Source organism: Bos indicus, chromosome 10, assembly GCF_029378745.1.
Source record: "Bos indicus isolate NIAB-ARS_2022 breed Sahiwal x Tharparkar chromosome 10, NIAB-ARS_B.indTharparkar_mat_pri_1.0, whole genome shotgun sequence".
Taxonomy (NCBI): domain Eukaryota; kingdom Metazoa; phylum Chordata; class Mammalia; order Artiodactyla; family Bovidae; genus Bos; species Bos indicus.
In genome coordinates, this window is record NC_091769.1 from 70,717,550 (window position 1) to 70,741,314 (window position 23,765).

The 23,765-nt window shown below is 40.5% G+C and overlaps 1 protein-coding gene across 2 annotated transcripts in view; it reads left to right on the forward strand.

The window, feature by feature from the left end:
- DACT1 (dishevelled binding antagonist of beta catenin 1) overlaps positions 1 to 23,450 on the forward strand; it is a 30,641-nt gene extending 7,191 nt beyond the window's left edge. Inside the window, exon 4 of one of the 2 annotated variants that reach the window (XM_070797673.1) lies at positions 640 to 23,450. In XM_070797673.1, coding sequence (XP_070653774.1) covers positions 640 to 2,531 — 1,892 coding nt within the window. In that variant the 3' untranslated portion in view covers positions 2,532 to 23,450. The remainder of the gene's footprint in view (positions 1 to 639) is intronic. The other variant, XM_019967867.2, reaches the window with a different exon arrangement.
- Positions 23,451 to 23,765: the final 315 nt, after the last annotated feature.

The following is a 23,765-nucleotide window of genomic DNA, read 5'->3' on the forward strand; positions in this document are numbered from 1 at the left end:
GAGAAAGAATGGCTCAAAAAACGTTTATTTTTCCAGTTATAAATGCAGTACATATGTGAAAGTGAAGTCGCTCAGTCGTGTCTGACTCTTTGTGACCCCATGGACTGTAGCCTACCAGACTCCTCAGTCCATGGAATTTTCCAGGCAAGAGTACTGGAGTGGGTTGCCATTTCCTTCTCCAGCATACTTTTATTGAAAAGTTAGAAAATAGAAAAAGAAGAACGTACCATTACTTGCTTTCCCAGCACTTTGAGATGCTACTATTAGCATGTTCACATGCTTCATTTCAGACGTTTTTCTTTGACTATATCCAGTCTTAGTAAAATTATAAAGTTATGATTTTCACTCCACTTTAAAGTGTTTTCCATATATTATTCAATAGTTTGAAAGCATTTTTAATGGCTGAATATTTTTCATTCAGAGTTATATCTTGTTAAAAATTCCTTTGTTGATTATTTTTTTCCTCATCTAGTAGTATGAACTGTATATGAAATACTACTAGAGTAGTATTGTCTTATATTTGTTGATTCTTTGTTATTCTCTCACTACCTCTGAAATTGTCTTCATAGAAACTGGCCTGATCAAGCTGGTGCTGACCAGTTCATTTCTTCAGAGTGTGTACCTTTAAATGTTTTTCAGATCTCATAGGATGGCTGGAATATAAAGAAGGCCATTGTGAAGACCAGGCCTCAAGGGCAGTTGACTGTTCCCCCTCCACACCACAATCTAATTCCCTTGCTGTCATTGCAGATGTGAATCCCAAGTACCAGTGCGATCTGGTGTCTAAAAATGGGAATGATGTGTATCGCTACCCCAGTCCACTTCATGCTGTGGCCGTGCAGAGCCCAATGTTCCTCCTTTGCCTGACTGGCAACCCACTGAGGGAAGAGGAGCGGCTTGGTAACCATGCCAACGACGTTTGTGTGGGATCTGAGCTGGACGCCGTCAAGACAGACACTAACTCACCATCTCCAAGCAGTTTGTGGTCTGCTCCCCATCCTTCATCCAGCAAGAAGATGGATGGTTACATTCTGAGCCTGGTCCAGAAAAAAACCCACCCAGTAAGGACCAACAAACCGAGGACCAGTGTGAACGCTGACCCCACGAAGGGGCTTCTGAGGAATGGGAGCGTTTGTGTCAGAGTGACTGGGGGTGTCTCACAGGGCAACAATGGGAACCTTAAGAATTCGAAACAGGTGCCTTTGCCCTCCGGAGGCATCCCTTCTTTGGACAATGGGGGCTTCTCCCCACCAAAACAGTGGTCAAAAGAATCAAAGCCAGAACCTCTGGAAAGCAAGAGGTTGCCCGCGCCTGAAGGCTGTTCTCCAGGCACTGCTACCGAACTTCAAGGTAAGCATTTGCCCAAAAATGCCAAGCCCGTCTCCCAGGAACATGCGAGGTGTCCCCCCGCTGGGACAGGGGAGTCCTCTAAGGAAAGCGGGCAGATCCCAGCTGCCTCTCCGAAAGAGAGCCCTGGGAGGGTCCTCGCACCGCTGCAAGAGAACAAAGTGGTCCAGCCACTGAAAAAGGTGCCACAGAAAAACAGCCCGCAGGCAGGCACTCTGGCGCCCCCTCCCGCCGCCTCAGCCCTGCTGCCCCCCACTTTCCCGGCGGAAGAGCGGCCGGCCCTGGATTTCAGAAGCGAGGGCTCTTCTTCTCAGAGCCTGGAGGAAGGGCCCCCGGGGAAGGCGCCGCCCGTCCTGGCGCCGCCTCCGGGGGTCAGGCCGCCCCGGGGTGCGCGCCCCGCGGCCGCCCTGAGGGGCTCCGCCGTGAAGCACCGGGCGCTGGCCGTCCACGGGCCGGAAAGTGCTCTGCCCCCCGTGAGGGAGAAGGCCCGGGTGGCCGGCAAGAAGTGTCGGTTCCCCGACGACACGGATACAAATAAGAAATTGCGGCGAGCCCCGGCTAAGGCGCGGCGGGGCGGGGGCGGCCAGCCGGACGCGGGGCTCCCCAGCCGGCCTCTGGGGGCGGGCCACCGCGCAGGGAGCCGGGCGCACGGCCACGGCCACGGCCGGGAGGCGGTGGTGGCCAAGCCCAAGCACAAGCGCACCGACTCGCGGCGGTGGAGGTCGGCCGCCGAGGTGTCGTACGAGGAGGCGCTGCGGCGCGCGCGGCGGGGCCGACGGGAGCCCGCGGGGCTGTTTGCGGCCGGGCCTTACGCCAGCCCCTACGCGTACGCGGCCAGCGACTCCGAGTACTCGGCCGAGTGCGAGTCCCTGTTCCACTCCACTGTGCTGGACACCAGCGAGGACGAGCGCAGCAACTACACCACCAACTGCTTCGGCGACAGCGAGTCCAGCGTGAGCGAGGGCGACTTCGTGGGCGACAGCACGAGCACCAGCGACTCGGAGGAGAGCGGGGGCTTGATTTGGTCCCAGTTCGTGCAGACGCTCCCCCTGCAGCCGGTCCCGGCCTCCGACCTTCGCCACAACCCCACCAAAACCTTCGTCAAGATTAAGGCCTCGCACAACCTCAAGAAGAAGATCCTCCGCTTTCGATCGGGCTCTTTGAAACTGATGACGACGGTCTGAGGCACATCCTCCGTGTAGAGCGGGGCTTTCTAGTTCCCCGCCAGTCGGTGGTGTCTTCCTTTTTTGTGTGTAATAATTTCACGGAGTGCTTTCCTTTGGTTAAAAGAAAACCGAGGTGAATTTTTGTCTCATCTTCGTCACGTATGGACACTAGTGCCTTTAATGGAAGGTAAAGAATGTTTTTTTTTTGCTGGTTAGAAGTGAATATTGAGTTTCTTATGGTGGTGACAGTGAGTGGATTTTGTGGTATCAGATGATTTTTCTTTGAAATGGTCTGAGCATCTGTGAAGGCACAGGTTTTGATGTTCAGGTGTTAAGTGGCTGAGACCTTTTGATCTGGAGGTCAGGTGGATGGCATTTGAGGACATGCATTTGCTATTTTTGGTTCTTCAGGGCAGCGTCGCCATGAGGGTTTTCCTGTTGGGGGTATCACATACAGTTGTGTGAAGCAGATACAAGGGGCAGTCGTGGTTTTCTGTCATTTTTTATATATTCTGCTTTTCTCAGATGTAGCCCCATTTTGTTTTCTTCTCAGAACTATTTGGTTTACTGGACTCAGAACTTGAAGACCACACCCTACATCCAGAAAGGTGATCTGGGTAGGGAGGCTGGTAATACCTTAAAAGGATTCGCTAAAACCTTTGCCACCCTTGGTGCCTAGGCCCTGGTTACAGTAACCCCTTCTAGGGCCATTTACCCAACATTGATGCCTTTTTCCCGCCTCTCTAATTTACAGCAGATCCAACCATTTCTCCCTTGGAGACTTGCCTTTGGTATAACTTTTCGTCATTGGGTGCAGAGAAATTCACTCCTAATGAAATAACTCTTGGGTGCGACTCCAAGCTCAGAACTGCTCACAGAGCACTGTGCCATCTAAACATTAGCCCAAACATATTAGTGCAATCCAGTCCAGATTGGACCACTGACCCTGTCTTGGAAGGGCTTTTTTTAAAAAAAATTTTTTTGGTAAACAGTATTGTGTAAAATTGCTTTTTTATACCAATATATGCATGTTTTGTGCATGAGTAGTATTTGTTTTGATATTCCTGTTGATGTTAAATGACTGTATGATATAAACAGTATGTGTTTTTATATATCTTTGTGTAAATTTAATATAACACATTATATGCTGTAATAAACGATTTGTTTTCCTGCTGTTAAGTTTGTTATTTGGGTATAAAACCAGATGTTTACACCTATAAATCTTGTGCTGATTATTGTGGGATTTATATTAGGCCTATTCTAGCATTTGAAATATTATTTATAATAATTAAGGCAGATTTTAAGAGTATTTGAATGGATGGTACATAAACAAATGAGGACAAGCAATTCACTTGTTGAGAATGGTTAAGGTGCTTCTTTAAAATTGAAGGTATGTTTAATAGAGCTCTTCTAAGGAAAATATTTCTGTGAAAACCTCCTCTCTCCCTCAACTTCTAAGTATGCAAAATTGTCAACATGCAAAAGTTGAAAGGATAGTACAATAAACACCTGTGTAGCCACCACCTAGATTCAACAATTGTTAAGATTTTGCCATGCATGGTTTAACACTCTATATAAATAGATTAGATTAAACCATATTGCTGGTTTTGTGGGTTGAAGATAGATTTGGTAATCTTCCCTCTCCCTACTACACTACTACATTATTTTAGAGTAAATTTCAGGCATCATGATGTTTCATTTATAAAAACCAGGTATTTCCTAAGAACAAGGCGATTCTCCTATGTAACCACAACACCATGATCACACCTAATGAAAATTGACAATAATTCTTAATATCAAATGTTTAATCTCTGTTCAATAGCTTTCCAATTTGTTTCAGGATTTTTAAATAGCAGCTTCACTTCTCCGTCCAACCAGGATTCAGTCAGTTATACTCTGCATTTGGTTATAGATCCCTAGTCTTAGAATTTGTTGTTGTTCAGTTGCTCAGTCATGTCCGACTCTTTGCAGCTCCACGGACTGCAGAACACCAGGCTTCCTGGTCCTTCACCATCTCCTGGAGTTTCCTCAAACTCACGTCGATTGAGTTGGTGGTGCCATCCAACCATCTCGTCCTCTGTTGCCCCTTCTCCTGCCTTCAGTCTTTCCCAGCGTCAGGATCTTAATCTTAGAATAGCCTCTCCATATTTTTTTACAATGACATTTAGTTGTTAAAGTCAGCACAGTTGTCTTGTAGAAGAGCCCCATTCTGGATTTGGTTGTTTCTTTGTGTGTGTATGTGTTTTTTTGTTTTTTGTTTTTTTTTTTAACATCTTCTAGTCCCTCTATTTCCTGTAAACTGTGAGGGCTTGATTGGGTTTAAGTTAAACATTCTTGGAAAGAAAATTTCACTAATGACCTTGCTGCTTTTATTGCTTCACATCAAGAAACAGAATATCAGATTACCTACTATTACTGAATTTAAGAGTGATCCCTTGGTCAAGTTAGTGAGCAGAGCTTTCTCCACTGTAAAGGTTTTGTTTTTCCTCTTTGCTGATGGTTAATATTTGTGAGTGATTCTTTGGTACAGTGTGTATGTATATCCTATTCTTCATAACTTTGGACTTAATGGCTTGAGTTTACTTTGCTGATACTTGCCTGAATCAGTTATTGCCTTGGGGATGCAACATGGTGGTTTTGTAAATATCTTTCCTTCTACTTTTATTGGGTGACATGATACAAAAAGGAACTTTCCTTATTTTTTTCCCTTTGTCTCTTTAAACGAGCATGGTGAATTCGTGGATTTTTACTCATTTAATACTTTATAATCACTTATGTGTATTGTTCTTTTTGATGCTCAACATGTCCCAAATTTGACCAGTGAGAGGATAAATTTCATTAAAAGACTGTGGAGTCAGCTCAGTCTCATCTATTTGAAATATGAGAAATTGTACTCTATTAAAATGATTTTTCAGATGCTAAATTTCAATGTAACAAAAATCTGGTAACTATCCATTTTTTATTCTGTCTTGGAAGTGGTCTCTTTTCTGTATTTCTCTCTTATCTCTAAGAAGGCTTTTAACTTTGAAACTATAGCAAATTATTTCTCTGAGGCTTATAAAGATAAGGCTTTTTTTTTTTTTCCCAACAAGAGTTCTTTTTTTAAGAAGACATCTCAGACAATTTTTGAAAATGTAGAGTTGCTAGTCTTTTCATATTTGTATGTTTTTACATGTAGTCATTCTTCTTTGACTAGAATTTCTTTGGTTGCCTGATTAAATCTAAGCCAAGGACAAACAAGCAGATGATCTGACCATCTTTTCTAATGCTATGTGTGATCCAATCTTTTTGGGGGCAAGTTATAAAGTTTATTGTGTAAGGCAGCTGTGACCTACAGTCAGTTCTTGAATCATGTCCAGGTTGTTCTCAATAAGCACAGAAGGGGGACTCTTTCTAAAAACCAGCTTCTGAATAATTAAATTTTAGGTGACAGAACACCAAAGAAAGAGAAGTGAGAAAAACAGGATTTTCAAAGAACCTTGGGTTTGTCCACTTCTGTCTGTTGCTTGACTTATCTGTAGCTAACAGTTGTACTACTCAGTTCAGTTCAGTTCAGTCGCTCAGTCATGTCCGACTCTTTGCGACCCCATGAATCTCAGCACGCCAGGCCTCCTTGTCCATCACCAACTCCCGGTTGTAGTACTAGAAAATTGGAAAATTGGATTTTAGAAAATTGGATTTTGTCCATTATTTTCAATGACAAGTATACCTTGTTATACTTGTTATTTCAGACAAAAGAACTCTTTAAAATATTTTTCTTTATTTAAATAAATTACAAATTCTCATTGTCAGAAGGAAAAACTGTCAGTTTATGTACATATGTTTGCACTCTTAATCTTCCTCAAATCCTACCCTTTAATAATGTTGGTGTGTATATTTCCATACTGTGTTATGTGTACAAACATATATTATCATTATATTTTTTCTTCAAAACCAGGTCCCGGTCTATATTTATCATTCTGTAACTTATTCTTTCATGAATATAATTCTCTGCTTCTAATGGGGTTCCAAGTACTTCCTCACTGAAGAAAAAGGCACCAGATTTTATGGGGCTACTTATTTGCCCTACTTAGAAAAATTCTAATATTTAGCAATAAAAGTGTTACCCAAGTGCTGTACACTTGCAGACCTACTGCCTTTTTAGTTTTCTCATGTGTTATTGTTCAGTGTCCTACTCTTTGCAGCCCCATGGACTGCAGCACACCAGGCTTCCCCATCCTTCACTATCTCTCAGAGTTTGCTCAGATTCTTGTCCATTGAGTCGATGATGCCATCCAACCATCTCATCCTCTGTCAGCCCCTTCTCATGTCCTCAATCTTTCCCATCATCAAGATCTTTTCCAATGAGTTGGCTCTTCGCATAAGGTGGCCAAAGTATTGGAGCTTCAGCTTCAGCATCAGTCCTTCCTATGAATATTCAGGGTTGATTTCCTTTAGGATTGACCAGTTTGATCTCTTTGCTGCTGAAGGGACTCTCAGGAGTCTTCTCTAGCACCACAGTTTGAAAACATGAATTCTTTGTCATTCAGCCTTCTTTACGGTCCAACTCTCACATCCATACCTGACTATTAGAGGAACCATGGCTTTGACCATATGGACCTTTGTTGGCAAAGTGATATCTCTGCTTTTTAATATGCTGTCTAGGTTTGTCATAGCTTTTCTTCCAAGGAGCAAGCATCTTTTAATTTCGTGGCTGCAGTCACCTTCCTCAGTGATTCTGGAGCCCAAGAAAATAAAGTCTGTTACTGTTTCCATTGTTTTCCCCATTTATTTGCCATGAAGTGAAGGGACTGGATGCCATGCTCTTCGTTTTTTGAACGTTGTGTTTTAAGCCAGCCTTTTCACTCTCCTCTTTCACTTTCATCAAGAGGCTCTTTAGTTCCTCTTTGCTTTCTGCCATAAGGGTAGTGTCATCTGCATGTCTGAGGTTATCGATATTTCTCCTGGCAGTCTTGATTCCAGCTTGTGCTTCATCCAGCCTGGCATTTTGTTCACTGTATTTTATTATTTTTTACTGTTAGGTCACTTCAGTGGGTTATTATTGGGGGAAATCTTGTGAGGCTTGATTAAGGATTTGGCCATACCGAGGAGCTTTGTCTTTTTTTCTCCTAGGTGCCTTAGGGACATATCCACGCTGGACCACTTTTAAGTTCATTTGTCTGTGTTGGGGTTACCTGCCCACAGAGGTAGTACAAGTGCAAATCCTAAACCCACATGGAAGTACGCTGGTTACATGTTCTCAGAGGAGACATTTCCCACGGCAGAAGAGCATCTTTATTTTCATCCTGGGCCAGGAAGTGAAATTTTTTTCTTGGACCAACCCTTCGCTGAGGGTGTATCCCTTCTGTGCCTGTAGAAAATATGAAGAGGTCTCAGTCCCAAATGCTACAAGTCCTTGTCCTCATGTGCCTTGCTTCAGGGACCAGAAACTTCTCCCTCTACTCTCCAAAGGTAGACCGAACTTGGGTGCATTTGTAGTGAAGTCAATACACACGTATGAGGATGTTTGTTAATAGTTCACCCATCATTTCTAAGTGTTTTACAGTGAAATGATTAGGTTATCTAGCCCATCAAAGGGCTGGAAATAAAATCCATACAGGCACCCATTCATTGCCTTTGCCAATAAGTTGCATTCTCATTTCCTTCTCTCATTTTGGTACAGTATTATCAAGGTACAACTGAAGTATGGTAAAATGCACATATTTGAACTTTACAATTTGATCAGTTTTGACATACTTATATAATTATGTAATCATCACAATCAAAACAATGAAACTTCCATCATTCTCAAAAGTTTCCTTGAGATCTTTGTGTCCTGTCTCTCTCTCTTGCCCTCCACCCCTTTCCCCAGAAAATCACTGATCTGCTTTCTGTCACTATAGAATACTTTGTGTTGTCTAGAATTCTGTATAAATGAAATTAAACAGTGTGTACCCTCTTTTGCCTGAATTTTTCATTCTTCATAATGATTTTTAGGTTTATGTATATTGCTTCATGTCTCAATAGTTCTTTTCTGCTTTATTGCTGAGTTGTATTCTTCTATACAGATAAATAATGATTTGTTTATCCCGTTTACTTGTTGATGGACATTTGGGTTATTTCCAGTTTGGGGATATTATAAATAAATCTGTGAAGAACGTTCATGTACAGGTCTTTGTGTGGACAGATGTCTTTGTTTCCTTTGGGTAAATGAAATGTGTTGGTCTTATGGTAGGTGAATGTTGTAGAAATTGCAAAAATGTATTCCAAACGAGTTGTACTATTTTACATTCTTATAAGTGACATAATGAGAGTTTCAGTTGCTTCATATCCCTACTATCATTTGGTGTGCTCCGTCTTTTTAGTTTTAGCCAATTTAATGGATGTGTAGTGGTATCCTATTGTGGTCTTAATTTGAACTTCCTTGATGACTAAGAATGTTGAACACCTTTTAATGTGTTTATTGGCCATCTACCTATCTTCTTTGACAAAGTGTCTGTTCACATAGTTTGTCTATGGGTTGTTGGGCTTCTCATAATGCATTGTGAGAGTTTTTCTTTTTTAAAAATTTAATATAAAAGTCCTCTGATGAGTATTGTGAGTATTTTCTCCTAGTCCATGGCTTGCCTTTTCACTTTAATGGTGTCTTATGAGGAACAGACATCTGTAATATTAATCAAGTCCAGCTTTTTATTTTTTCTTTTATGGTTTGTGATTTTAGCATCCCATCTAAGAAATGTTTTCCTAATCCAAGGTTGTGAAGATCTTCTCCTATGCTTTCTTCTAGAAATATTATGGTTTTAGGTTTCCATGTAGATCAAATGACATATTCTGAGTTAATTTTTGGGATATAATGGGAGGTAAGGACAGATGTTCAATTTTCCAAACACATACTTTCAGTCTAGTACTATTCATTGAAATGATTTTCACTTCTGACTTGGCACCTTTGTAAAAAAATTGAAATATATATACATACACACACACACACACACACACACACACACACACACACACACATATGTTTGGATTCTATTCTAGTTCATTTATCTGTATGCCTATTTTTTCACCAGTATCAACTGACTTGATTTTTGTAGCTTTACAGTAATTGCTGAAATCAGGTAGGGCAAGTCCTCTCAACTTTGCTTTGTCATTTTCATTCTTTTAAAATCCTTTGATTATTCTTAATCCTTTTCATTATTATTTAAATTTTATAATCAGCTTATCAATTTCTACCAAACAACAAAACCCTGCCAAAATTTTTATTGGTATCACATGGAATGTAGTTCACCATAGATGTATTACCATCTTAAAAATAGCCTTTCCATCCATAAATTTGCAGTATTTATTCATTTATTTAGGTCTTTTAAATTTTCTGAAGCAATGTTTTATAGTTTTTAGTATAAAGGTCTTAGTCATCTGTTGTTAGATTAATTCTATGCATTCTATGATTTTTGGTGATACTGTAAATAGAAGTGTGAAAATTTTATTTTCTAATTGTCTGCTGGTGATATATATATATAAGAATACAATTGATATTCTATATTGACTGTAAGGGCTTCCCAGCTGGCGCAGTGGAAAAAGTGCCTAACAACGCAGGAGATGCAAGAGATGCTGGTTCAATCCCTGGGTCGGGAAGATCCCCTGGAGAAGGAAATGGCATCCCACTTCAGTATTCTTGCCTGGAAAATTCCATGGACAGAGGAGCCTGGCAGGCTGCAGTCCGTGGGGTTGCAAAGAGTCAGAATGATTGAGCACAACAATAACATTATTGACCTTAAACCCTGCTAAATTCATTTATTAGGTTTAGTAATTGCTTTGTAGAATTCCAATCTTAGACTTTTTGATATTGTCCTAAAGATCTGGAGTGTTGGAGAAGACTCTTGAGAGTCCCTTGGACTGCAAGGAGATCCAACCAGTCCATTCTAAAGGAGATCAGTCCTGGGTGTTCTTTGGAAGGAATGATGCTAAAGCTGAAACTCCAGTACTTTGGCCACCTCATGCGAAGAGTTACTCATTGGAAAAGACTGATGCTGGGAGGGACTGGGGGCAGGAGGAGAAGGGGACGACAGAGGATGAGATGGCTGGATGGCATCACCGACTCAATGGATGTGAGTCTGAGTGACCTCCGGGAGTTGGTGATGGACAGGAAGGCCTGGCGTGCTGCAATTCATTGGGTCGCAAAGAGTCGGACACGACTGAGCCACTGAACTGAAAGATCTGGAAACCTTGTTCATTTTTCCAATACTTTCTGTTTTTCAGTTTAGATGATTTCTATTGATCTATTTTCATTTTCCCTTGTTACCTATCTATTTTCTGCTATTTGGCCCATCTAGTGAATTCTAAAAAAAATTGGATATTGTATTTTTCAGTTTTAAAGTTTCCAGTTGGATTTTTTGTTTGTTTGCTTTTTTTTTTTTTCTTTTTTTGTACTTTCTGTTTCTTTACTGAGAATCTCTATCCATTCATTTCAAATGTATTTTCCTCATGGAGCATAGTTACAGTAGTTACTTGAAAGTCTCTGATCGTTTCAACATTTAACTGATCTTGAGGTTGGCATCTGTTGATTGTTTTCCCCTTGAGATCCGGTCATATTTTCCCGTTTCTTTGGTTGTCAAGTAATTTCAGATTGTATCCTGAACTTGTCAGAGTAATATTGCATAGGTTCAGAGTCTGTTTATAATCCTCAGGGGAATGTTGATGTTTTTGCTTTACCAGGCAGTTAATCTTGTTAGGCTCTGACCCTAAGTTCTTCTCACCTTTGTGGGCAGTGGTTTAACTCTCACTCATTTATATAAACCTTTGCTGTGGTGCTTTGGGTCTGTTGGGTACCTGCACAGTTCAAGGGTTAGTCTGACACTTAGGTTGGTGGTTCCTATCTCATTTAAATTCTCAGAGCCTTTGCTGATGTTGGTTTGAGTCGGTACCTTGCATACTTGACTCAAATGTTAGATTGAGCCAAGGGTTTCATACACAGAAGTGGGGGACCCCCTTTCTCTAGCTTTTTTCTCCTCTGAGGTTTCTCCTACTCACTTCACACCACAGGGTGATCATTTCCTGGTTTCTCTGGCTAGAAAGACGTTTTCTATTGGAATTTTAGCTGCCTATTCCACACATTGCTTTGAAACTGGGACCAATTCTTAGGATGAAGCTGCATGAGAAAAGGAAAAAATGGAAAGCACACCCATCCCCCCATCCAGCTGCTTTTGTTTACTTTCACAGTCCTCAGGTAGTTTTTTCTCCCCGTATTTTTGTCAGAGTTTTTAGTTGTAATTAGTAGGTGGACTCGGAGAAGGCAATGGCAACCCACTCCAGTGTTCTTGCCTGGAGAATCCCAGGGACAGAGGAGCCTGGTGGCCTGCCGTCTATGGGGTCGCACAGAGTCGGACTGAAGTGACAGCAGCAGCAGCAGCAGTAGGTGGACTAGCTGCCATAGTAGAACCAGAATCCACTGACCTATTTATTTTTAATATGGATAGATTTCAAAGATGCAGCAGAATCCTGAAGGAAAGCCAATCATATGCTTCCCCCAAATTCCCCACCCGACTCTGAAAAACACACAAGGCTTTCTGTGTTCTGGTTTTTAAATCTCATGACATAGTAAAAGTCATTAAAGGCAAGGAAATACTTTACCTGGAAGAAGGTGTATTTAGGATTGGTATGGTCAGTTTTATTTTACTTTTTTCTAGGTGCAGACCTTTAATTTGTAGGATAGAAGGGAGCTATATAATTGTTTATTTCTTTGATTCTTTCCTTTGGGGCTGAGTGAAAAATAATTTTCTCTACACATGTGTATATTGCTTCAAAGGTAGCATAAAAGTGCCTTTTGTTTCCTTGAGTCATTTTGTTTAGTTTCAGACCTGTCACTTTTATTTATTTACCTGATCATCATATCTCTGACTATAATATAAATATAGTATATAATTACATTTTTGAAAATGGTTATTTACTTGTTGGCCCACAGTGGTTTTTTTGGAGCTGTTACAACCTATCTGTTAAACATAAGGAGTAGCAGCATGAAGCCCAGAGCTGATTCAGATAATTATTTTAAGTTGAGGACCATTGCCCAGGTAAATAACAGCTGCTTTGGAATCATTACTGCTCAAGTGGTCAATGAATAATTTACCTTTCCTTTTAACTATAACAGATGAATATTTCAAGGTTACCAAAATATGAAAAAAGTCTTAAATATCACTAGTTCATCTAGCTGTTATATTTTAAGGGAATGTTATGCATAGATACTCGGAGAAGGCGATGGCACCCCACTCCAGTACTCTTGCCTGGAAAATCCCATGGATGGAGGAGCCTGGTGGGCTGCAATCCATGGGGTCTCGAAGAGTCAGACATGACTGAGCAACTCCACTTTCACTTTTCACTTTCATGCATTGGAGAAGGACATGGCAACCCACTCCAGTGTTCTTGCCTGGAGAATCCCAGGGACGGGGGAGCCTGGTGGGCTGCCGTCTATGGGGTCGCACAGAGTTGGACACGACTGAAGCGACTTAGCAGCAGCAGTAGCAACATCAAAATGATCAGAGTGTGAACTTGGTTTTGGTAAACAACCCTAAAATCTATTTATGTATCAAAAAACTATGCAAAATGTGTTAAGGCTTTACACTGGCAACTTGGGCAGGGAATCTTGCAAAAGCAACTTTTCCCCATGGGATTTTCTTTCTGAATGTATGTTCTTTACTTAAAAGAATGCTTCCCACATTTCTGGCTTTCTATAGGTTCTGACATTTAGTTCTGAGTATTGTATGTAGCCAGGACCAGGATAATGCAGAGGTCTATTTTTAAAACTGAAGGGGGCTTTTTTTCCATTGAAAATATTCTTTTATTATTACAAACACAGTGTATGTGTATTATAGAAAGTCTAAAAAATACAAATAAGCAAAAAGATAAGGCTATAAAAACATGATTTTTGTTATCCAGAGATGATTCCTGCCAACTCTTCATTGCATATCCGTCCAAATCCCCTTCCAATTACGCTTCTATGTATTTTTGTCCCTCTGTTGTTCAGTTACTAAGTTGTGTCTGATTCTTCAGAATGAGATTATACCTTTCATACTGTTTTGCCACTTGATTTTTAAAGACAAGGATCTCTACCTTCCCACGTGCAATAAATGCACTTTTATTTTGTCTAATATCCAGTTCACATTCATATTTCCCCAATTGTTTAAGGGAACTTTAAAAATTTTTAAAAATTCAAAAATCAATCTTTTATTTCTAGGGGTGTTATTCTAAATATTTGCCTCAATTTGTTGGATTCAGATGATTCATGGGAGGTCTATGGCAGGCCTGATAGTTGGCATTGATAATCATGTGGTCAATTTGGCTATAGATTAATTGATTCTGCTCACAGCTCTAGAGTTACCAAAACCAAAGATCAACCTGTGCTCTGGTGAATTGAGGGACTAAAATGACTCCCATTCTGTCAAGAAGTTCTTAATAAAATTGAGAAAATATACAATGTAAAAAATATATAGTACTTTATATTTGTAGCATTTCACTTTCTTTTGTATTACTTTATATGATGCCTGATTAGGGTTTACCATGGGAGCAAGTTAGAACCTTTGGAAAGGACCCAGGTAATTGCTGACCATTAGAATGTATCCCATAAACAAGTTTTTTTTTTTTTTTTTTTTTGAGTTTTGTCCCCTAAATGATATCACATGTCAGGAAAGAGTTACAGTTATTCCCAAAGAGCCAAAAGTAGTCCAAGGGAGGAACATTCTTTCACTGGAATCTCATCAGTTGATATTTAGAGGAAAGGATTTAGGAGGCTGAAAATATGGCTTGTTGCCTAAGATACACATATTTTACTCTTCAGAAACAAATTTCTGGAAGAGTATCACTGTAACATTTAGATAAATGTGCCTAATTTTCTTTTTGTCCTTACATCCAAGTTTTTAAATATAAAAGTTGAAAATCTACAAATTAAATGAAATTGAGAAAATAGAGAAAAAAGGAAAATTATCATTACTTTATCTTCCTACTCAATTATTAGTGTTTTGATGTTTCCTCCAAATATTTTTCCTATGCATATACCATAGCTACTACCATATACATGTATACATATGTATACATATACACATATTTATATGAAAGTGCATACCATGCATGTATTTATGTAAGTACTTGCATGTTCATTTTATATACATATAGTGTGTACTTATATTTTTATATACAAATAGATATATAAGTGGAGAAGGCAATGGCACCCCACTCCAGTACTCTTGCCTGGAAAACCCCATGGACAGAGGAGCCTGGTGGGCTGCAGTCCATGGGGTTGCTAAGAGTCGGACATGACTGAGTGACTTCACTTTCACTTTTCACTGTCATGCGTTGGAGAAGGAAATGGCAACCCACTCCAGTGTTCTTGCCTGGAGAATCCCAGGGACAGGGGAGCCTAGTGGGCTGCCGTCTGTGGGGTCACACAGAGTCGGACATGACTGAAGTGACTTAGCAGCAGGAGCAGCAGCAGATATATAAGTATACATTATATGTGGGCTTCCCTGGTGACTCAGTGGTAAAGAACCCACCTACCAACGCAGAAGCCACTGGTTCAATCCCTGGGTGGGGAAGATCTCCTGGAGAAGAAAATGGCAACTCAGTCTAGTATTCTTATCTGGGAGATCCCATGGACAGACAGAAGGGGCATGCAGTCTATGGGGTCGCAAAAGTCCGACATGACTTAGTGACTAAACAAGAACAAATACATTTTATGTACTAAGTACATAAACATATGTACTCAGCAATAGTGGAGCACTGTTCTCTGATTACTACAGCCTTTCTAATCAGCATTTGGTAACGGTTACATAGTGTCTTCTTCCAGTGTTCAATAATTTATTTAGCCCTTCCACTCATGATGGAAATATATTTTGTTCCTATTCAGAACCCAGTGTCTCCTAGCCCACCCACCAAGTGTGCCCGAGATGCTCCGTGGAGGGTTCTTCCTCCCCTTTCCCTCCGGATCTCAGGGCATGGCTCCAATATCCACATTCTAGAATGTTCCCTCAAGGAGCCTGATCTCGGGTCAAGCCTCATTTCCGCTCTTTCACTCTGCTCTACTCTGATGGACTTGACATTTTGAACTCTTCTTTCTCGTTCAGTCTGCCTTGCCAGGAAGTCGGACTCAAGTTCTGCGCTCTTCTCTGCCTCTTCCCAAATCTGTCTGCGTCTTCCCATCTAGTCCCGGGTTTATAACTCTCGCCTGGGCCAGAGTGCTCGGCCTCAGCTCACCATTGGATGGGAATGAAGGTGGCAGGGGAAGGTCACTGGATCTTTAGTTTGTGCCTATTATAAATGACTCTGGGATGAACATTTTTTCATAAAATTTCCCCTCATACTTAGGATTATTTTCTTAGGATAGAATCCCAGAAATGGAATTACTGAATTTAAAATTATGACTGTTTTTAAAGCTGCTAATATTTGTTATCAGCTGTTATAGCTAATATTTAATAACCATTTCTGAGACAATATCTCATCTAATTTTTATACCAGTTTTGTGCACCTCCCTATTGAGAAGACATATATGGTATGGGTAACACTACAGTGCATTGTTTTGGGCTGTCATCGTGGCATCATCTTTGTTTATTCTAATTTAAAAGGCAACAATAGGCTTTGTTAATGTGGTTGCTTAATTCAGGGCGTGGGGAGTAGGTATAGTAGCAGAATAGGTTCATCAAGTAATTTTATTTCTTTTAAAAAAGAACTGTGTTTTGGGTTTGTTTGTTTGTTTTTTTTTTTTGAGCATTATTCGTACAAAAGATCCTCAGACATGAAGACAAAATCTGTTTTAAACCACAAGAAAAGCAGGAGAGGGATCTTGGTTGATCAGGTATTTCAGCACCTAGTAGATGCCTAACTGTGTAGATATTGAGCTGTAATGTAGGCTTCACAAATGGAGGACAAGAGAAGGACCCTGTCTGCTTTGGTGTTTCCAGAGCCAGGATGCTCAGTGCTGGACACTTGGTAGGTGCTCAGAAAATGTTTGTAGAATGAATGAAAATTTTATCAGTTCGAATTTGGGTCATCAGTGAGTGACAGAAACCCCAAAATAATAGTGGCTTAAACTGGATAAGGGGTTCCCAGGAGAAGCTAGTGGTAAAGAACCCATCTGCAAATGCAGGAGACATAAGAGACTTGGGTTCAATCCCTGGGTCAGGAAGATCCCCTGGAGGAGGGCATGGCAACCTGCTCCAGTATTCTTGCCTGGGGAATCCATGGACAGAAGACCCTGGTGGGCTATAGTCCATAGGGTTGCAGAGTCGGACATGACTGAAGTGACTTAGCATGCACGCAAACTGGAAAAGTTTCTTTCTTACGTAAAATAAATCTAGAGAAAAGCAGTCCAGGCTGTTTAAGGAAGGTTCATAATATCAGGGCCCAGTTGCTTGTGTCTTATAACTTTGTATTCCTTGGCATGTTAACTTACTTTAGGGTCCCAACTCACTGTTTGAGCTCCGGCCATTGCATCAACATTTCTAAGAAAAAAGAAAAGAAGAGCATGCTCCCTCTCTTTAAATTGCGTACAGCCCTTTTACTTATGTCATATTGGCCAGAACTTAGTCACATTGTCAATTCTAGGGTGAGGAGGCGACGAAATGTGGGCTTTGTTTTGGGGGCTATATGCCTTAGGTAAAATCAGGAGCTCTGTTACTCTGGAAGAGGGAAAGAATGTATTTGGGGGACCACTAGCAGGATCTCTCATAGTGAACTTAAATCTTAGGAGGTGAAACTATGCGTACATTAAATTTTAAATAATCACATAAAGCTTTTATATTATTGAAACCAAACAAATTGTATGGATGATATGAAGCACAGGGAGACCAACTGAAAGGATATAGTTGAGAACGGCATCATAGCTGAGGGGTGGGACTGGGTACACAGAGAGTGGTAGGCAGAACTGGAAGCTAGTCCAAGGGCAGCAGATGTTTTATATTAGGTAAAGGTGGTAAAAATACAAAAATAAAATCATGTTGCTGATGAATAAAATCTATCTACTTTTGATTGTGAAAAAAAGGTCATAGTAATACAGTTTCAAAATAAATATATTTTATTTAACGGGTACTTTTACTTCCTTGAAACAAATCTTTAAAGTCATGTTACTTGGACTTCCCCCTTCAAGCCTCCTGTGGTTCTTCTGTATTTAATCAGTGGTTCTCCAAGGCCTCAATTTTCTTTATAAGGCTCTTCTGTTCTTTTACGGGGCACAGAGCACTCAAGGAATCCTTGTGGCCAATGGAAATTTCTTCCAGAGTTAGGGCACCATAGTTCTCCCCCCTCCCTCCTCTGCCCCACTTCCCACACCAGTTCAACAACTGTTGTCTCCTAAGTTTCCAGTACAAAAAAAGGGGAATGAAAAACTCTTCCACGTATTTACAGAGAGTTTCTTTCTCTTATTATTATTTTTTAAAAGCACACAGATAATACACATTCACCAAACAATGAGAAAACAGGGGTGAGCAAAAAGAAAAAAGTAATCTGTAATTCCACTCTCCAGTGTTCGCCACAGTTCTTCTTTTTTTTTAATTGAAATATAGTTGATTTACAATATTGTTTGTTTTTGGTGTACAACAAAGTGATTCAGTTATATATACACATATATATTCAGTTATATATATATTCAGATTCTTTTCCATTATAGGTTATTATAAGATATTGAATATAGTTCTCTGGGCTATACAGTCGGTACTTGTTGTTTATCTATTTTATATACAGTAGTTTGTGTCTGCTAATCCCAAATTCCTAATTTGTCTCTCCCTACCCCTTCTCCCTTTGGTAGTCAAGTTTGTTTCCTTTGTCTGTGGATCTATCATGTTTTGTAGATAAATTCATTTGAATTATGTTTTAGATCCCATAAATGATATCTTTTAATATTTGTCTTTCTTTGGATAGTTCATATTTTGTTATTAAGCCCTAAGAGAAATTTTAACTCCTTAAAAATATATTTACATAACCATTTATTTTAAAAAAACACTAGCAAATTAATGTTTTATAATTTGCATTTCAATTTAATAATCTAGTGTGAACTTTGGTCAAGATATAACTGATCATTATTTTACAGCTGCCTAATATTTTATTGGGAAATTGTGGAAGGACCAATTTTCAGTGATTCGAAAAGCCTGTGTGCTGTGCTTTTCATCAGGAAGTTAGAACTGAGTGGGAGCAGAAGGCTTGAAAGAAGGTCATCAGCAAAGGTTAGTCATACCCTTGCCCGAGGCTGAAAGACTGAATCTGATACCTGGACAACTGGTGCCTCCCAGAGGAGGCTGTCTGGAGAGGTGGCTGTCAGTGGGGATTGGTATCGCTCAGAGCCTGGGGCTCCCCCAGGAAGCGGCCTGGAGCCCAGGTGAGAGCCTCTTTGAAGGCAGATGGCTCTCAAGCCAGCTGGTGTTTGCAGAAAACCCTCATCTGCCGGATGAGGACCTGTCGTTTCTCCAGTTGGTGTTGGAGAAAAAGAGCTCTGTGTAGCTGCTGTAGTTTTAGAACTTCTTTAGCTGCTACCTCATTCCCGTTACCTCACCCCTCATTCCACAGTTGCTTGCATTCCGCTACCACTATCTGATGGCCACGGAGAGCAATGACTTCATGAGCTAGGTATGTGTGGCGCTTAAGCTTTCCCACTCAGGAGCCTTTTGAAATAAAACTCAGATTAGCTAACTGCTAGGACTGGATAATCGAGTACATTTTTTAATGGTGACATAATGACTTTTCTCAGTTATTTCCTATTGTTTGAAGGGGGTCATTATCTCTCTGTGAAGCCATATCTGATATGGAGGCTGAAGTGAATTGCTGAAATACAGGCCCTTACCTCTGAATGGTAAGAGCCCACCTGCCTCCATGTAATGGGCTTTGCACCATCAGGACACTGAATGGATGCTGGGCGCTTGCAGGCTGCCCTGATGTTGTGCATTAAGGTTATATTTCTTATAATATGAGAGCTACATCTGACATAGATTCTGTTCCACAAGAATAATTTGTTCTTTCTTGAGAATAAATGACCTCGGGGATCGTTGGCTTTTAAGTGTTATAAATTTTTATGACATTATGAAAGGAATGGGGGCTATAGTAAGCCACTTAGTATTATATTTCCATTTTCTGGATAATGGATTAGATATAATGGCCCAGCAAATGTGAGTAGACTACAGAGAGACTAGAAATAGAATAGGACACAAAATATGCACAACAAAATCGCCTAAGAAAGTCAGGTTAGCTCTCCTCTGATATGACCAGTTGTTAAAATACAAAATACAAGGTAAATGCTGAGGAACAATGTTAATGATTGATGGGAAATTAAGTGAAAATAAAACCTGACTAAGTTCTTAGAGGACCCTAAAACTGGAATTTGGAAAAGGTAAAGGTAGCCAGAATAGCAGAGACTCAGGCTAGATATCAAACAGGAAACTGGGGAAGTGGATTGAGATAAAACCAGAAGATTCAGATGAGATGAATGCAGAGATGTGACCCTGAGGAAGAAAAAGGAGGAGAGAAATGCAGGAGGGAAGGAAAGAAAAAAGCAAGAAAGGAAGGAAGAGAAATAATTGCAAATATAATTTCTATGTGGAAATATAAATATTTCATAATGCTAAAGTGTTTTTCATCTAGGAGAGCAGGGGTTTGAAATGAATTCACATATTAAATAGGATTCTGCATGTTAAGAAGGATCATTTTTATTCTTTTTGATAGGAGAAAAGGAAAGATAGTGAGAAAGATGCTTCATATTGCTAGGGGCTAATCTTTTTGCCTGGAAGCTGCTCTTACTCTTAGTAGTTACAGAGTTAAAATAAGTAGGCTTTTTTTGTTGTTCGTTTTGTTTTGTTTTGTTTTTAGGGAAACTGAAGTCGAAGACAAAAGGAACCTTGTGATTTGGTAGTCAAGGCCATTGGCATAGGGCTACGTGTCCATGGGAGCTGGCATTCAGAGAAACAAAATACCTTGAGAAACAGATGGGGAAACAGCCAGAGAACCATAAAGCACTTTGCCGGACATCATATTGCTGAAAGTTGGCATAGCAAATTCTCTCACCATTTAAGCATTATGAAGGAGTTCAGTGACTCAGGGGCAAGCCATAGACTGACTGGCAGGAATTGACTGAAAGGATGTTCCAATGCTATATATTTGGATGTTGTCACTTTATGTCTGTCTCAGCCTCTGTTTCCACATCTGTAAAATGATGGCATTGAAATAGATGATTGTGGCCCTAGTGAGGGCTGGAAAGAGGGCTAGGGCTTTCACAGTTGGGAAAGTTGAGTGTTTTATCTAAGATAATAGTGAATCAGTCTTCTAGGCAAAGCTAACTAGGAGTACCAAATCTATAGGAGTCATGAGGCTTAAGTGGTGGTGGGTCAAAGATAGAAGAGTGAGTTTCTAGGACACAGTCTCCACACAGGGTCAAATGGCCAACTTTGGCATTTTGTTGTTAAGACCTTCTTTCTTGCCATGCTCTGTACCTGAGCCATGTCAGTCCTAAAGCAGCTATATATGGGAGCAGCTGTTAAATCCAGATACTGTATTTGTGAGAAAAGTTTGTAAGTATCAGAAAATAAGGGAGCCAACCTAAACAATAAAAGAGAAGTGATTATTAGCAGGGGTGCTTGGCACCTTGGTAACAGACTCAAAGACTGGAAGGCTGTTGGGACTTTCCATCTCTGGTCTTTGTTCCTCTTGTGTCTCTGCTTGGTCTGTTAGGCATAACCGCATTCTCATCAGCACTGTTAGTGCATAGCTGGGATATGGTGTCCAGTCCTGGACTTTACATCCCGAGGGTGCACATGAAGACTGTTCAAATAGGAATGATTAAAGAGCTAAAAAAAATTTAGCCCTGAGAGGAGATGCTAGAGAACCAGGGATAATTCATCAAGAAAAAGTCTGCTGTTGGGCATAATGCAGTTATAAGGATATGATGGATTATTAGTGGAAGATGGTTGTGACTGATATTATTTGCCTTTACTAAGGATAAACCAAGAGGGGATAGACTCCAGTCACAACAAAGGGGATTCAGGCTGGATGAAAAAGGGGGGGGTAAAAGCAATGGAGACTAGAGGCATTTTGATGACTTTCAAGGGAAGGCTGAGACCTCACCTCTAGCAGTTCTGACAGATAGGCGATTCTTATCTCTGTGGAATATTTGCTCTGTCTTCAGGCAATGAGATGACCTGGAAGGGCCTCCAGCCCTTCTTCATTTGCGGGGACAGATATTTGGTTGGGTCAGAGACGTTCTGATTTTTTTTTTTTTTTTCCTGCCATATCAGTGTCTGAGGGACTTCTTATGCACATTGGTATTGGCTCAGGCTTACAAGTTAAAACTGGACACGGAACAACAAACTGGTTCCAAATAGGAAAAGGAGTACATCAAGGCTGTATATTGTCACCCTGCTTATTTAACTTATATGCAGAGTACATCATGAGAAACGCTGGGCTGGAGGAAGTACAAGCTGGAAACAAGATTGCCGGGAGAAATATCAATAACCTCAGATATGCAGAAGACACGACCCTTATGGCAGAAAGTGAAGAGGAACTAAAAAGCCTCTTGATGAAAGTGAAAGAGGAGAGTGAAAAAGTTGGCTTAAAGCTCACATTCAGAAAACTAAGATCATGGCATCTGGTCCCATCACTTCATGGCAAATAGTTGGGGAAACAGTGGAAATAGTGGCTGACTTTATTTTTCTGGGCTCCAAAATCACTGTAGATGGTGATTGCAGCCATGAAATTAAAAGACGCTTACTCCTTGGAAGGGAAGTTATGACCAACCTAGATAGCATATTCAAAAGCAGAGACATTACTTTGTCAACAAAGGTCCATCTAGTCAAGGCTATGGTTTTTCCAGTGGTCATGTATGGATGTGAGAGTTGGACTATAAAGGAAGCTGAGTGCTGAAGAATTGATGCTTTTGAACTGTGGTGTTGGAGAAGACTCTTGAGAGTCCCTTGGACTGCAAGGAGATCCAACCAGTCCATTGTAAAGGAGATCGGTCCTGGGTGTTCATTGGAAGGACTGATGTTGAAGCTGAAACTCCAATACTTTGGCCAACTGATACAGAAAGCTGACTCATTTGAAAAGACCCTGATGCTGGGAAAGATTGAGGGCTGGAGGAGAAGGAGACGACAGAGGATGAGATGGTTGGATGGCATCATCAACTCGACAGACATGGGTTTGGGTGGACTCCGGGAGTTGGTGATGGACAGGGAGGCCTGGTGTGCTGCGGTTCATGGGGTTGCAAAGAGTGGGACATGACTAAGCGACTGAACTGTACCATTACATCGTCTTCTGTGTTCATTAGTCTCAAGTTGACAAAGTGTATTTACATTAGATTTGCAAATTTGAGATATATTTTTTGTTGGTTATTTAGAAAAATGAATTTATGTTAGGTTTGCAGCTTTGTCTAGCTGACACAGTGCATTTATGTTAGATTTGCAGTTTGAGGACATATTTATTGCTGTTTTTAGAAAATATTTAAATAATATGATGTCTAAGCTGCTTCTTGCCTTCGAAGCATCCAGTGGCTATTTCACAGATGTGAGTCTGAACTGATTATTTAGTTTTCAATCACATGATTTGGTTTTTCAAATAAAAATAATTAATATATGCCCTTCAACTGTAAAAGAAAAATAATTACAATTTTTTCCACTTAACTGCTTTAAACTCAACCGTTACCTCATTCAGGTACACGTGACTCAAGTAATTGAAAGCTGCTCAGCTCACAGTGTGAGAGCAGAGGCGGGGAGTCACATTTTGTAATGAGGTCCTTAAAACCAACTCTACGAGTTGGCTGTTTTACATGTTAAATGAAAATCTTCCGATGAAGCAAAAAGTCAGTTGAAACTTTCATTTAGTTTTTACCAGGAAAATGCACATTTCCCAGCTAAATGCACAGAAAAATTATAAGGACCGGGGAAGTGTTTTGGGTTGTTTCATGGCTAGAAAATCAATGGAATAAAACTCGCCCTCTTATTTTGATTCCTTTCCCTGGTGCATTCAGCCCTCAATTGCAAGTCCCTCTCTAGGTTGGTGGTATCTTTGACCAGCTGGAAGTGGTTTTAGTGCTGAACAGGACTCTTCTAATAATACGAAGCTGTCACAAAAAATAAGGCCTTGGAATAACAATAAACTACGTCTGCGTCTGATAATTACACACAGAATTTGTATGCACCACACATTCTGACACTAATTGAGTGTCTTGCTTCCAGATGGATGTCAGTTTCAGTCATGCTATGATGCCTTCTCCCATAGACTACCAACCTCACCACTATTATAGTCCCTAATGATAGGAAT